We start from the raw sequence: 16,252 nt of genomic DNA, 5'->3' as shown, positions 1-16,252 counted from the left end.
TTTAAAGTAAATTTGCCACTACATTGTTTCCTTGGGACTTTGCTTCAGACTTCTGTACAGAAATAGGTCAGAGTAAAGTAAGCAAACAATTTCAGTTCAAATCAAATACAATTAAACACATTCCTATTAGGGCCTGGCCTGATCAAACCAACTCCTTGCTGTACTACTTAAACAAAAAGCTATTTATTTCCTTCAGTCATTCAAAAATTCTTAATTGCTATTTGAGCTTCAAACAGAAATACCAGATGTATCATCAACTGCCTTTGACTACTGAATATTGAAAAATGCTCTGCATGTGCCTCTGTTCTACTAAGCTGATAACCAATGCTCTTGAAACAAGTAGAGTGGTTCAAGTATTTACCCTCTATGTATACTATTTTTGCATATTGTCCCCCTAAAATTAAAACCAAAAGGAGAAAATTTTTATCTCTTATCTTTATGAACCTTTAGACTTGTAGTTACATTTCTTCTTCAACTTTCTACTGTACTTTGAGTACAGTACACAGAAGACACCCTACAGGCAACTGGACATTCATGCTCTCTAGGTGAACCAAAATCTCTACAGAATTTCATGGACAGGTAGTCTTGCACTGTCCTGCATCCAGGACTACTCTCTGTAAAAAATTATTTTGCATCCCACTATTTATTCTTCTGTGTTCTGTAGTAAGACAGAGCATTTCTTGCAGCATCCAGGATCTCCAAGTCCAAAACTACCACCAGGAAGAACCATGTGTCTGTTAACTCATCAAAACTTAAACTCGATATTCAAAGACAAACTGAAGCAAAACTGAATACAATGCTGAGTATTTTTTGACAAGTAAAGCAGCAACAGGGATATGGCAACAGAAAAACATATACATACTACAGGCAACAGGAGTTGCAGGCCACATTAGTTCCTGCATGCGTGACCTTCGACCTTGCGAATCGACGTAAACTCCCATATGGCTGAAGCAAAGCAGGTATTCCTCATTACTGAGCTCCACAGCACAAAGGGCATCAAAAGACTGCTGTGAGAGGAAGATAAGCGAGGGGTCATTAGGATTTACCAGGTTTATAGATTGTCCATCTCCCTGGATGGTCAACAGAGAGAACCCAGACTGGTAGCCAACACAGAGCTTGTCCTTGAACACTGTCATCCACTGTACAATTCCTGGAGCCTGAATTTCACTGAATTTTTTGTGGAAAGGTTTAGTTCTGTGAATTTCATAGCAAAAAACCTGTCGTTTGACAGCCACAAACAAACAAGTAGAAGAACTCTTCTTTAGCGTTCCAGTTGTAATCAATTGGCAGCCTTTAGTTTCTGCAAGCTTAATGTCAAAGTTTCCTTCTGACCCATCCAGAGAGGCCCAGGGGTAAAGGTGGACATGATGGTTCCGACCACAGATGAGGATGATGATTTTTTCTTTGGGAGCAAGCTCTATCTGGTACACCTTCTTGCAGTCAGCAGCTCGGACTATCACTGCAAAGGAAACAAGAGCTGCCATAAGTTAAACAGGAAAATTACCAGGCCCGGAAACACTGCAGTGCTACGTAGTGATGCCTGAAAATTAATCTAAACACAGACATGTACCAGGTGAGGAAGAGCACTTATTACACATGTTTGATTCTCTGTTATTAATTCTCAGAGCAAACAATGAAACAAAGCATTCCTGTCACCCTATTCATAAAAAAAAAAAATCTCAACAATACTTTGTGGGAAAATGCTGCTTAACATGTAGGATAAATGAAGAAATTTCTTTATATAATTGTATCGGTACCATCTGTACAGTGAAAGATGCTGCATCTTTAGAAGTGGGTCCCACCTCCAGGAAAACATCAGCATCTTCAGTAAATTTTGGAGGAAGACCAAATTAGCAGAATACAAAGACAAGAAATATAAAGCATTTAATCCTGAAAAGTGAGGAGACAAAATGCTGTACTGTTGGCAGATCTCTCAGCCAGGTACAAAAGCAGTACAGTAAGGGGGTGTAAAGCACATATATGGAAAGGCAAAAAAAAGCTCTTTGTGATGGGGAAAGGATAAGTAGGAATGGGCTTAGGCTGCAGGAAGAGAGGCTCAGGACAGGCACCAGGAAAACCCTTTGAGAACAAGGACTAGTCAGGCTTCCCATGGGGAGTTTTGCTGTTTGATGCATTCTTTTAAAGCAGGGCTAGAGGCAGCTAGTGGGGTTGGGTACAATGTGTGCTCTTTGGGGATCTTGGCTATAGAAGAACTTTCAAGAATGCAGTGAGTATTTAATATGGTACAAAAGAAGAGCAGTTCTAAACTAGGAAACTTAATAGCATAAGTCAATAAAATTAAATAGCAAGTTTCATTTTTCTGCTAGCTGAATATATGAAAAATATTTCTGAATTGTAGTTAAAAAAAAAAGAGAACTCTTCACTGGAAATTCTTTGCATTTTTTCAGTAATAGTTGAGTAATGTAATCAAAGTTATGAAATTCTTTAAACTTGGCAATAAGACTTTAGCTGTTTAAATCACAAAGTGCTGTTGTGGTATACCCTCACCTGAATAAACAGATGAAATGTCTGAAGAAATGCTCTGTGAAATAACTGGCTTTGCTACAGAGAAATTATTTCCTTCCTAGCTCCAACTCCAGCTTATTTGTCAAGAATTAAGCAATATTCTAACTAAAGACCTTTGCTATAAACAGTTGGCAGTTAATTAACACTAAAAATTACAAGTAAAATACGAAAAACAGAATATGAAAAATGAAAAACAGATTACGATTTATAAAAACGCTATTAACACACAGAACTGGCCATAGAAAACTCCTGCTAAACATCTCTTAACTTAAAACCAAAACTGATAATTAATTTAATTTTCACATTTACATATAACATGGTGATGCAGTTCCTTTAGGAAATGACCTTTCAAATTAAATTTACACCTTTTTTTTATGCAAGAATCTGTACTGGAATTCCTGGAATTATTTGCATCTCAAGTTATGTTTATATCTAACTACTTAAAGAATGGTGACCACTGGACGTTTACTCAAAGGAAATTCATTACTCCTAAGAAGAATTCCAAATATCTGCTGTCTCCATGTATAAAGCAGTTTCTACTGGAATTGGGCAATGTCTTATTCTAAACAAGAATTTTCTTTTGACCCAGAACCACATCCCTGATATAATTTAATTTTGGAAGTCAAGTAAGTTTTTAAAAACTTGTATTCACTGCTTTATTTTACATTGAAATGCAAGCTTTAGCATGAGTAAAACCCAACTTTCAAATAGCCACATACTAAATTACACAGAAAAAGGAATTGAGAAGATCACTGACAAGACTAGCACCCCAAGATGCATTTGCTTTGGACACCATTGGTCTTCAAGAGAATGTGAGTGGTTGACAAATTTCTGAAGAAATAGACAAGACATGAAGGCTTTAAATGGAAGTCTACAAACTTTGTGTGTGCTGTGCATGCTCTGTGCCTCTGTGCTGAGGCATTTTGATACCTGCTGTGGGAACACAGCTACGGTGAGAATGTGTCAGAATATGCCCAGTAACTCATCCCTTTAATTTCAGCCAGTCACCTGAATGCAATGATAATGACCAAATTAGCGCTTGTATCTCACATTTACTTTTCCTTCTCATCACTTAACTGAGTGCTTAATACTTACTATACATGAAAGGCTGTTGGGCAACCTATATTACAGCAGCACTAAAAGTTATGGAGCTCATTATTTTGTATGTAATTACTGCATGCATTATGGCCTAACTTACCATCACGGGTCACCTCTATCACATACAGTCCTTCTTCTGAACCAATTGCTATTCTATCTCGATCTAAACCAAGAGGGAAAAAAAGGCCATTAATTCAGCTATGCTTGGTCTTATCTTTAAAACAGGCTGTTTGTTTTGGACAGCTGAAAAAATTTCTGCACAAACAGATTTTCACCAGCAAATCAATTTTGCTTGAGTTCACACAGTCTGTCAAAAGCATGCTAAGTACCATATTGCTAAAACAACCTGCTGAACAACTCAACAGTATTATTTTCTCCAAGTGGATGAAGAAACCTGAATATCAATGCAAGATTAGCATTTTTCGCCCATTATTAAATTCCTATGAAGGAATTCAGCTGAGGAATTTATTTCAAGATGTCAGTGCTCTCATTATAAAAGCCTATCTAAAAGTTCCAACCTTCATACACTGATAAAAGTTAAAACAAACATACCTACAATAGCAGCAGCTAAACTTGCTTTAATAAGAGGCAGTGTACTGTCATAGGCTTCTTGTGGAATATGCACAACCTGGTTCCTCAGCCTGTTTTTCAGCAGGATAGACTGCAACCCTTCTAGGATTCCAACCCACTTTCTCTTTTCATTCTCATTTTCCGTCAGGATCAGTAGAGAACAAGACTTTGAAGGCAAACCTAAGAGAGAAGCTGTCACCTTTTAAACAGAGAGAGACAGTGAAATTAGTTAGAGTAATAAAAGCTGTTTTTATCACACAGAACTGTGAAAATAAACTACACCTTCTCATGACAATGTAATGAGGTACCCAAGGGGCATACACAATACAGCTAATACAGCCACAGTGCTTCAAAAAATCGACCAAAAAACAACCACTGCACAAGCCACAGTGGCTTTGTCTAGAAGTACTCAGCCTTGCTTAAATATTCTGAATCCTTAAATATGGGCAGGGAATGCTACAATAATCGATGCATGGCAGTAAAAGGTGCCTTCCTGCTCTGAACCATTGTTTGTCCTGATCCCTGCCTCCCAACCAACCATAACTTACTGAGAGTGACACACATGCTTTGTGAGCCAGATTTAAACCCAAAGGCATTACTATCATCAGTTTTAGATTTTAATTTTGTTATCTAATTTTCCAAATATTTGTCCAGGGGAAGAGCACATCATATCTGCATTCAAAGGTCTGGAGGAAAGCAATATTTGAGACTGAAGTACTGCATTCTCTCATGCCCCTGTGTTAAAAGAAAATCACTATGGCTTCACTTAATTTTCAGTTAAATCATCCCATAGATCTCAAAGCAGAATGTGTTCTAAGTAGAAAAACTATCCAGGAACTTCTGTTGCCTGAAGAATGTATACAGTAATTCTTAATATTTTGGGTTTTTGTACTGCATGAAGACACTAAAGGGTTTATGGTATCATGAGAACTATACTTTCAGCCACAGACAAACAGGCCAACAGCCAGGATCAGCCCACACCACAGACTCAAGTAACAACAGTTAAAAAGAAAAAAAGCAACGAAAGGTGTAAAAGTGCAAATCTGAAGGCTGTACATGGAATATCAGACTTTAGCCTACATGCCATTATAAGAAAATCATTGTAAGGATGGATGTTGTGATAATGCAGCACACACACACACACTTCCTGGAAGAGTGAATGAAACAGTCATCTTGAAGATAAAATATATCTGAAAGTAAGCTTGGGACAATAGGATGTCGAAGTCAGAAGTTCAGAAGTAAGATGAAGGTGGAGGTGAAGGGAGGTAAGGAAAGAACTGAGTTGTTGCAACTGCTCATAGCTCTTACTACCCTGCATAAAGGTTTGCTCTTGTCTAAACTGTAACTAAGCATTAATATTTTAAAGACAGATAGAGGCATAATGGATAATGTTTAGAAAACAAAACAAAACCAGATTCCAGCAATGGTTTTCCCTTTGAAGTATGAATTACTCCTCAATCTATTGAAGCTGGCAACTTACATATAGTAAAATGCAAGAAAAAAAAAAGTGAGCAGTTGGTCATAATATACATTGCATTATTCATCATACAAAAATCCATTATTTGCTACAAAACTCAAGGCTTCTTAACTTGGACTACTAAGCTGTGGGAGCACTCCACTACAGCCAACTGTTACACTATTATTAGAAATGTGTATTGATGGCAGAACTTAAGACTGCAGTGTCTGAATGTCAGCATGACCTAACATCCAGCTTTAAAAACTGGTTACCAAGGAGAAATGTTTGAATCTGAGACAAATTCTTCTCTTCTTGAATTCATTGGGGGGGGGGGGGGGGGGGGAAGTCAGAGGTGGGAACATTTTAGTGTTTGGCAGCATTCTGCTATTGTTTTCTGCTGGTAGAATATCCAGAAGAAATGAAAATCTGTCTTTCGTAAACTACCTATATCACCATGTGTTATGTGCAATGACACATACAAAAGAAGGACCACATTTTTACACAGATTATATGAATTAACATTTTAAACTGTTCTGTACATGCTACTCTATGTGACTGTGTCAGCAAGATGCAGATCTAGAACTGCAAATGAAATTGAGATTAGACTCTCCCAATCAGATTTAGTGGTTTCCAGTTTTAGAAATTCCTGCTTTTAAAGGAGGACAAAGAACTGAGAAAAGAGGGGCAATTCAGCAGCTTCTCTGGTCCCCTACCTAAGTGGATATAGTCACACATCAAGTTCATTCATCATTCCAGTTAATTCATCACATCTCTTTAGTAGGGGACAATCTGATCAAACCATGGAGATATTTGGTCATGTATATCCACACAAGTAATTTTACACAGGGCTATTTGACAAAAATTATTTTTATTATTTAGATACCCTTTCAGTTAAAATCTGCAGGCAGAAATTAGAGCAGCAAGTCAGGCAGGCAGAACTGTATGGATGCCTTGTTCTTAAATGAATGAACCATCATTCTGCACAGCATATTTTCTCTCCTCAGAAGTCCTTTCCTACAGTATTTCATGTTTGCTAATTTAAGAAGAGAGCAGGCAGATAGGAACTAAAAAACCCAAAAGCCAAAATACAAACAAGAGGAAACTTAATGTAAAGGTAGTAGTAAACCAAAGTATGAAAATTTACTGCAGAAAATACTTTTACAAGAAAGAAGAAAAGCAGAGACACAGACGCAGACAAGTAGCAAAGACAATTCCCAAGTAAAATACTGAAGGACCAAATTATAGGGACTGCAATTGACTGACAGCTCTTTGCTTTCCATGTTTTCCTGACTTGATTCTAAATGCGTGAAGATCAGAGAAGCTGAAAACAATGAGTTTCTGTATTCAAATGTAAGGGACTATAGATACTGGCTACTAATGTATTCTTTTCTAAATTTTAGAATTCCAGATTTAATATGATTCACACAAAACATAGGAATTAAATTCCTATTGTTAAAAACTAAATACAGCATTCAGAGAGAACATACACTAAAGGGGATATTATAGCTCAGTTAATTATTTTCTCTTTATTTTATTTTTCTTCTCCTAAAAGTATATTTTATATACTTAAATATGAAATTCAGGAAACTGGATCAGTTTCAGAATATTCTGTTACAGCATTGGTTCCTAAAGCAAGAAAAAACAGAATCTGGTAGTACCAATCGAAAAAGAGAGAAAATATACGGAATTATAATCAGGAAAATAAAAAAGTGACAAACTTTATATATAATGAAGCAGCTAAAGAAGGAGAACTTAGTTCTTTACATTTTAGTTATAAGAGGAGCACAATATTGCTCTTCTACATATGTCAGCAGCCCTTGTCAATTCTTACACTTATGTATAACTTAATCAGCATTAGATATGGACAGCATTTGCCATTATCAAAACAAAACACTGGTATTTAACTGGTTGTTTCTGTAAGTCAGTGGGTAGCCATACCCTGAATATACAAGGGATGTCTTTCCGAGTTGCGTGTATTACATCCGACGCTAGGACAGAGCTCACACAAAAATCTTCATCTCTAGTGAGAAAAGAGAACAAGAATATCACATACAAGCACATACACAGATTAGTCAGCAAAATCTAATTGATATCACCACTGTTTCAATAGGCTGCAATCTCCTAACACCGCACAGAGGTCACAACTGCTTTGTTATGCTCTAACCATCCTTGACCCAAACAACTCACAAGCCTCAATAATGTCTCTACAGCATCTGGTACGTGTATCTCAGTCCACCTGAAGTTAAATGGGATGGCTTTGTGTAGTTTTGGTGTCCAGCCACACCTATTCTACAATTAAAAGCAAGAATATTACTTTTCCAGCCCAGCAGACACATTAGAAATGAATAATTCATACCTCAATGTGTAGCAAGAGAGGGGCCTTTGGAAAAAAAGAAAAATCACATAAAAAGCTCTTGGCAACATAATTATAGTTTGTGGGTTTCAAAATAAGGGTTTTCAAAACAGCTAGATGTTATTCTCTATTACAGTAAAATAAACAGACATCAGAACAACTTTTGCATTTTAGAGTGCTCCACCCCAGAGGGCTTGTCTACACGAGCCTTTTTAAACTGAATTTGACCAAGTTGATCACCGTAATTGCCAATTTTAGTCCAAAGATGACACTAATATCTGAAATTTGCCCATGCTAGAATTCATAGCTGTGGTGGTTAACATCTATTAAAAACATCTGAGAACCCTCAGATGACAGCCTCAAAGGGGCAGCCACAATAAGCAGATAAAACATGGGACAGTTGGTATATGGCATCTGGCTGAGTTGCTCCAAGCAATGTACTGATGGGAATGCTGCTATTTGCAATACTTCCACATTCCTGCTCCTGCTGCCAGCATGTCAGAGAGCTGACACTGACAGCTCCCAGTGAGTGTGAGAACAGCACAGCAGTACTGGTGTAACCCCACGGTACTACTGTCTGGAAAAAATAAAAATCAAGGTACTTATGAATGCAAACTTTATATTCAACACAGGTACAAAGGTGCTGTAACATTAAAAGGTATTACGCTTTCTTGATATTTCCATAAATTGAAATAGAAAAACTTCCTTGGTTACTCTGATCAACATAAGTCTCTGATATTTGGTAGACGGTGTTCACTGGTTCAGATGGTTTCCCTTGAAGTAAAAACTCCTCTTAAAAGGCAGAGTCAGAGCCATTTGCAGTGGAAATCAGTTGGTGCTTTTCTGCAGACTACTTCAATTTTTCTAACATTCCTGAACTTACTGGGTATGGGATGATCTGTGACTTGATGTTGAGGTCAGAGTGCATGGGAAAAGCAATCTACCAATATATACTTGATTTTTAGAGGTGCATATGGAATTCTGGGAAGAAGCATGCTAATGCTGTGAATACTGGTAATTGCAGTGTGAGTGACTGTAAAGTCACTTAAGTTGTTGAGACAACTTGATCCGCCTAAACTCAGTTGCAGTTTATGTACAGAATACATGAATCTTCTTAGGCCAGAGCTCTCAAAATCTTATAATTTCTTGTGTACTAGAAATAAACACTCCTGTTAAGAAAAAAGTAAAGAGGATTTCTATTCTGCTGTAACAATACAAACCTGAGATCCAAGACTTGACTTGCCACAACTCCAGGCTGGGTGGATTTTCCTTCAGGCACATCATATAAGAACAGTTTACAGTCACAGACAACTGCATAAGCCCTCTGCCACCCTTTCTTAACTCCTGTAGGCTTTGGGACCTGCAGGTAAATAATTGATTGCTTATTACGTGTTAGCACATGTAGAAGACATAGAAAGCAGGACATTTAGAAAAGCTTATACTTAGATCAATGGAATTAGAGCACATTCTACTTGTCCTTCAAAACAGGATGAAAAATATCAAGTAATCAAGCTATCATTTTTCCTCTTTTAAGTTCAACCACTCCTTGTTACAGCTTAAAAAATATATTAAGACTTGTATAAAGATATTAGGTTTGGATATTCCACCAATGTCAAAATGGTAGGACAGTTTAACTTTTGTATTATGCTTACATCAAAAATGACAGAAATTCTTTCTTAAACTATTCTTTTTTTTCCCCTGCTGCTTATGAACATTGTAGCTACTAATCTACTGGCCTTCAGCTCTTGTAGTAAAACCAAGTGTTTCTCCCACATCTAAAGCAACAAAGGTTAAATAAGTTACATAGAAGGCACACAAAGCCTTAAGGCCTTAGCACTATTTAGGAGATGTGTTTGAACACACTTAAGAGGTTCCAAGCTGTAAAGCTGTAAGTGAAGTTAAGTATTCTTCTCTTGTCCAAGAAGAAAAGACTGTTACCTTGACATAACCTTTGTAGGCTGTTCCTATTCCTCTTTGCACATCTACTCCAAGAGGCCTTTTGGCTTGTTCAGGGGGTATAGGGCAGACCTGAGGTGCACTATCCTTGCAGGAAACATGGCATGCAAATGAACACACTAAGCACAAAAGAGAAAATTCACAGTGAAATATGTGTATGAGTCAACACATCATAACAGGTGATTAACATAGTCTACACTCAGCAAATTAATTAATCACACTGAAACTGGCAGTCAAATATTGCAATAGCTCACTATGCTGAAGGAGTGAACACACTTAGATATTGTAAGAGATTCCCCAAAGTGCTTTTATTTCCTCTTTTTAGCCTATTACATTCATAAAGGGCAGGAACTGAGTCCACATTTCAAGGAAAATGAGTTGGGCAGCCTTGCTGGTGTTAAGCACTAACTAACCCAGTCACAGAAGAGGAACAGTATTAATAAAGAAGGAATAAAAATTACAGGGTAGTGCTAATAGATGTTTAATTTGATCCACATATGCAAGAACACTGCAAAGACAAAGTAAAACTAAACTGATCAAAAATCAGAAAAACACATTCATTAAACACAAGATATAGACATAAATAAAACATAAATAAAGTAGAAACCAGGGACAAGGACTGAAATACTGCATGATGGAAGAGCCATATATTCCTATTGCCCAGACTTCCAGTATGTTCAAATAAAAAGCATTGCATGCTTTCTTACCATTTACACCACTTTGTGCTGCACCAGCAAGGGACAGAGGTCTCTAGGTCTTGTCTACAGAGCACTTCACACAGAAGCAGTACACAGAAAAACCTCATAATACATGCTATTTCACATGAGACAGACTGCAAGAACTGTGGAATGAGTTAATGTGTTGTAGCGAGACATCTGACCCACAGCTTAGGGGTGAGATCTTTCCACTGAGATTTTGCTTTGTTTGTCCCAGCTACCCTGGTTCTACCAGTAGGCTTGGGAAGGCAGGAAGAGAGGGGCACGACACTCTGATGTGTCCTCTGTTTCCTCCTAACCATATTAGAAGTGGGAGTCTGGCAGATATCCTAGGTACATCTTGTTCTGTAATTATGAAGTTTCAAAGGATTCCAAAAAACCTGGAAACAGCCTGCTTCTGCTACAGCCACAGACAGGGCAACAAACCTCCTCCTCATGATGCCTGAGGGAAGAGACAGCAGAGGGGGCAGCCCAGATCAGATTGCCTGGCTTGTTCTTTGAACTACTGTCTGCTCCCAGGAGGGCAGGGGTTACCAAATAGTCATACACACGAAGTACTGCAGGTGCTCCCCAAGATCAGGTAATAAATTCAGCTCTTTGAGGAGGCATCATGATTATTTAGGACTGTGGATATTAAGGTACACCAGTTACAGAATAGGGAAAATCCACAGGATAGAATCAGTTCCAGTCTTCTGTCAGTGTAGCTGTATCCATAGTCTCCAGGATAAGAAAGAGGAAGAATTGGGAAATGCAAGTGAGAGAGGGGGACGTTTGGCAAAGTTTTGCTCTATTGGAGTCATCTCTATTTTTATATCAGTGTGATTTTAGTTTTTTCTGTAGCAATCAAGAACTGATGTAGATTAGGCAAAATGGAAAACTAACGATGCAGAGCTTAATCAAAATACACAAGACAAAAGAAGAGTGAAGCCGATAGCTACACTAAAGGAAAAAGACAGTTTCAAGCTTGCAAGAAGAGATGCAAAACAAGAGCTCAGAACTGTCAGCAACAGGAGACAAAAGGCAGCCCCAGGGCAAGTGCTGGCAGAGTGGTAGGTCCTCCTGGAGAAGAACTGCCACCAGAAGATCTGCCAGGAAAAAAGCCCTGAAGGGCAGATGAGGCAATCTACACGTGATACTGAGGGTGTCAGTGGAGAGGCTGCCACTAGCAAGAACTAAGCTGGCCACAGAAATAAAGTTGTTTATACTGCAGTATGTATACAACATGGATTTGTGGCCAATTTACCTAAGCTCATGTGTCTAATCAATATACAGTAAGTATTTTCAAATGAAAATACCTCCATATACTTGAACACGAATTCAGTAGTGATACATGCATCAGAGAAAGCATTTTAAATAAAACTAATGGACAGCAAGACAGGCTACAGGCCAAATAACAGAGCAAACAGGCCTCCCAACATATGGGGTTTATGACCAGAATAGCATAAAATAGACATAATCAGATTAATACCACCAGGTTATTCCTGCACTTTTCTCTAGTACAACCAAAGAAACCAGTCCTGCCTCCCCTCCCCCCTCCTTTGCACTGTAACAGCACTAATGGTAGTAGAACTAACAATATGCAAGGAAACCATACTTCATTATGCATCATCATTCTTCTAAAGAGACTTCAGGAATATGCTGTGATGCAATAGAAAGGAAAATCATTCAGTGGCACCCATCCCTCTCATTCCTTCCCCAAAGAAATGGTTGTCTTAAAATACATTGGGATGCTTTTTTGAGGGGCTTGCTGAAAATGTACAAAAGGTTTCACCAACTCACCGTCACAGGCATAACCTTGTCGAACTAATCCCACCATAAGAGAGGTGCAATGACTACACTGAGTGGGGCTTGTGAACGACTTGATACTGAGCTGGTGAGCTTTAGGCTGAAAGATACATTCAGGATAAAAAATAACTTCATTTTCTGCACTGAAGTAATGCAAGCACCTCCCTCCACCACCCTCCAGTTTATCAGTGTGTACATTATGAAGCCTGGGCTTCTTTTATGCAAGTGCATCTTGTAGCAGGTGCTGCAAGACAACAGTAACAGTTTTATTTCCAGCTCCAAAAGACACTCAAACCCAAAACTACAACCATGTTTTGTCATCCCCTCCAACAAAACAAAACCCACTGATATGCATGTGGAAACATTTGATTAAAAACACAGACCTAACAAAAACACACACATGACAAACCCAAACAGGACAAGAAAACACAGATGGCTAATTTATAAATGATATTTTTTTCCTTTGTTCTTTAGAATAAGGTTAGCACAGTCCCCCTACCTTTGGTACAGCTAGAGAAATGGACTGAATGGTGGGGGAAGGAGCAGCAGGCATCCTCTGAAGCCGAATTGGTTCCTGAATCACAAGAAACTGTAATTGAGCAAAATAAGGCTTCAAGAATTTGTTTCAAGATTGGGGTGGCAGAGCTTGTTGATCTGATTTTTTTTTTCATTTTTTGAAAATTATCAAAAATTTAATCATCATAAATATTGCCATTCTGATTTAACAGAAACAGATTGTGTTTTAAAGCACTCACAGGAAAGCCTGCACACTAACAAACAAGCAGCAATACAGAAAACATGAAAATGAGATACATCAACATACACAAAGCCAGCGAAAAGGTTTCATTTGCAACTGTCCTCAAAGCAGGTGCAATTAACACTGAGACATTGCAAATATGCAGCATTCAATCCTGCTTCTTCATAATGAATGCTGCAGAATGTATTTATCATGAACAAGACAGAGAGACTTTCTGGTGAATTACTCTTCAGGGTAAAATAACGGGTCTCTTACTTCTTGTTGCTGCTCTGCAGTTACAACTGAAGTAGATGGTGAAACCTCTGACTTGGGACCCTGCATTTCCTGCTCACTAATAGAGCTGGTCTGCAAAAGGGACAGCAAACATGTTAGATTAGATACCACATATCTGACGAAGTGTCCTCGTGTCCACAAAATGGAAACAAGACCCGGTGCTGATTTCTATATGAAGTACACATACATTTAACATCCACTCTGAGAAAAGATCTTTCCTCAAAACAAACCCTGATACCTGATGGAAAAGCTAGAAGTACTGAAACGCAAAATCTCATAGCAGACAGCATAAATGCTCTAACAGTTGTGTTCTCCCAGCGAGGCTGTGTCTAATCTCTTGCTTGCAGGTGTGGAATGATGTTTGAGTAGCTTGGCAATCATCCCTAAAATAGCTGATTTCTCATGGTAGCTTACTACACTAGAATTTTTCTAGCATACAGAAGCCAGCAAGTCTGCCACAAGAAAAAAATCTTATAGTAGTAATACTCAATCCTTAAAAAAGTTGTTTAAGAATTATTGGCCTCTGTCATTAAAAGAATCATGTCTAATTAATCACAGTGTCTTATATTTCACTAACATTTAAAGCTAGCATCCATTACAAGCCATCTATTAATTTCACACTTAAATTAGCAACTACTAATTGCCAGCACAAGGGGGAAGTATGCTACAATTGCAGAGCTAAAGCAGCTGGGTGTGGAAGTAGGATTCTGTATTACTGTACTCTCAGGACATCATGAAAACTGTGATTAACAAACATGAGATTAGACTTCACATCAATGATGTAATTAGCACTAAAGGCAACAAGTAATGAATCACTCACTTCCCAGCCAGTTTAGACAGGAAGACTTCTCCAGTTAGCTCACTAAATTTGTTCAGATACTTGTTATTTTTGTTTTGTTCAAAACTGATTGGAAGGGCTGGGCCATTTAAGATCAAATTGCACCATTATGTAATATGAACAATTTCAAAATACTGTGTGATTCAGCTTTAGTTATATAGATAGTCAAACTATAAGACAGTAAGCCCTGAAGAGGTTTAGTGGATTAAGTTACAGAAAAATTAAGGAAGAAAAATATCTAGTTTTAGAGGGCCATTCTTACTAAGACAGGTCACAACAAAATAAGGACACAAAACTACCAGCAAAAACTTACTTCTTCCCAAAAGGCTAGCAGAGAAGATGTAGACGAAGAAGAAACAGAATCCTTTGTTGTAACAGATATGAGGGATAAAAACGATCGCTTATCACCCACAGGAAAACTTCAGATAGAATATTAGTTGACTAGCTAAATAAAATTTTATATGGCCAAATGAAAATCATTCAAACTAAATTAATCCTAAAGCAGATGATACCAAATATCTTTATATGTAATTGTGGAAAAAAAAAAAAGTTAATGTAAGTTACTAAGCACAGTATCAGCAATTTTAATGTAATTCATCAGAAAACGCCACCTGCATTTCCATAGAGAATATGTATTTATTTCAGGATCCATCCAATGGAACCTTATTTAGTTATGGACTTGATATTTTACATGTTACTGTTTTACATCTATCTGGTACTTTTAAAGCAATGTTTTAAAATATCAAGGTTAGTAGATAAAAGCTAGTATTGAGAAAGTAGCATATATCATGCTTCTCTCTCTTCCCTCCTTGTCACCCACAGAGCACATCTTCCTGCTTCAACAGAAAGGCAGCATAGCCATTTTGTGACTGGGAACAGCAAATACACAAACTGTATGAAAATATCACAGCATGTCCATGGACTTTTCTGTTTTTAGCAACTGTGACAATTAAAAAAAAAAAAAAAAAAAAGAAAAATAAAAAAGAGTGTAGACGTCTCAGATAGAAAATCTAACCAGACTGATGAGGTTTTAACCTGAGCCCCCCCTTAACTCCACTTCATAAACACACTGTTACAGTTCAAGCCCTTGGTTTTATCCTAAACTGTCTATGCTTTGCAAAACAAAATTTAAAAAAAACCCAGAAAAATCTTCAAGGATCAAGAGTTCATAAAGTAAGGAAATGTGATTCAATGTTGCATTTAACAGCTGCTTCCTCGGGGAATGCACAAATCATTTGAAGTGAAACACCTACTTGGAGCTGTGATTTGAATGATTAGTTTTCTAAGGATCACAGGGTGTGTCATGATTAATTTATTATACCAACATCTGTGAGTCCTCTGATTTTCTTCCCAGCTCCTTCTCCTCTAACCATTCCATTAAGATTTGGAGCCAACAATTTTAGAAATCTGTTTAAATCCTCCTTGAACTGTGTGAACACTTTTTCTTGTAATAATCGGCATCTTCCAACTGCAAAGCATTTAATTCCTTATTTGTAACAGGGTGTACCAGCATTTCCAAAAAACTCTGAATATATTTCATTTAGCAAATGTTTGAGATTAATCTAACCAAAGGAGCTAGAATGGGAAATAATTAAAGTGAACTTCTGAGAATATTTCCCAGAGATGCCAGCTTCTCTACAAAATGCCAAGCAAACTGACAACTAATAGGCATCCAATTCTGTGCCATGCTCATTTGGCTAATATGCAAGATACCAATCTGCCTTACAGTGCCTAAGAGTTACTTTTACATTATAAAAATATATATCTCATTTATAAAATATGTATCTCATTTTTGTAGTTATTTTATGTAATAACTCACTCTGAAAGTCAAATCACGGGCAAGAGGAGAGGTGTTGAAATAGTCAAAAATGGAATCTTGAAAGTCTGGAAGTTTGAGACCTAAAACCAAAAGCAGAACAGGCTT

At 37.6% G+C, this 16,252-nt stretch overlaps 1 protein-coding gene across 7 annotated transcripts in view; it reads right to left on the bottom strand.

Moving 5' to 3' along the window:
- CDC42BPB (CDC42 binding protein kinase beta) overlaps nucleotides 1-16,252 on the bottom strand; it is a 93,889-nt gene that overhangs the window by 11,464 nt on the left and 66,173 nt on the right. For 4 of the 7 annotated variants that reach the window (XM_053980767.1, XM_053980774.1, XM_053980769.1 and 1 more), the window contains exons 21-30: nucleotides 16,148-16,227; nucleotides 13,473-13,562; nucleotides 12,960-13,049; nucleotides 12,455-12,560; nucleotides 9,942-10,078; nucleotides 9,224-9,363; nucleotides 7,589-7,670; nucleotides 4,177-4,393; nucleotides 3,725-3,787; nucleotides 863-1,459 (exon numbers count right to left, since the gene is read on the bottom strand). In XM_053980767.1, coding sequence (XP_053836742.1) covers nucleotides 863-1,459; nucleotides 3,725-3,787; nucleotides 4,177-4,393; nucleotides 7,589-7,670; nucleotides 9,224-9,363; nucleotides 9,942-10,078; nucleotides 12,455-12,560; nucleotides 12,960-13,049; nucleotides 13,473-13,562; nucleotides 16,148-16,227 — 1,602 coding nt within the window. The remainder of the gene's footprint in view (nucleotides 1-862; nucleotides 1,460-3,724; nucleotides 3,788-4,176; nucleotides 4,394-7,588; nucleotides 7,671-9,223; nucleotides 9,364-9,941; nucleotides 10,079-12,454; nucleotides 12,561-12,959; nucleotides 13,050-13,472; nucleotides 13,563-16,147; nucleotides 16,228-16,252) is intronic. The other 3 variants (XM_053980770.1, XM_053980772.1, XM_053980773.1) reach the window with 2 other exon arrangements.

Source organism: Vidua macroura, chromosome 6 (genome assembly GCF_024509145.1).
Source record: "Vidua macroura isolate BioBank_ID:100142 chromosome 6, ASM2450914v1, whole genome shotgun sequence".
Classification (NCBI taxonomy): Eukaryota; Metazoa; Chordata; class Aves; order Passeriformes; family Viduidae; genus Vidua; species Vidua macroura.
Note: the sequence above shows the minus strand (reverse complement) of the source record. Positions and strands in the feature narration are given on the sequence as shown.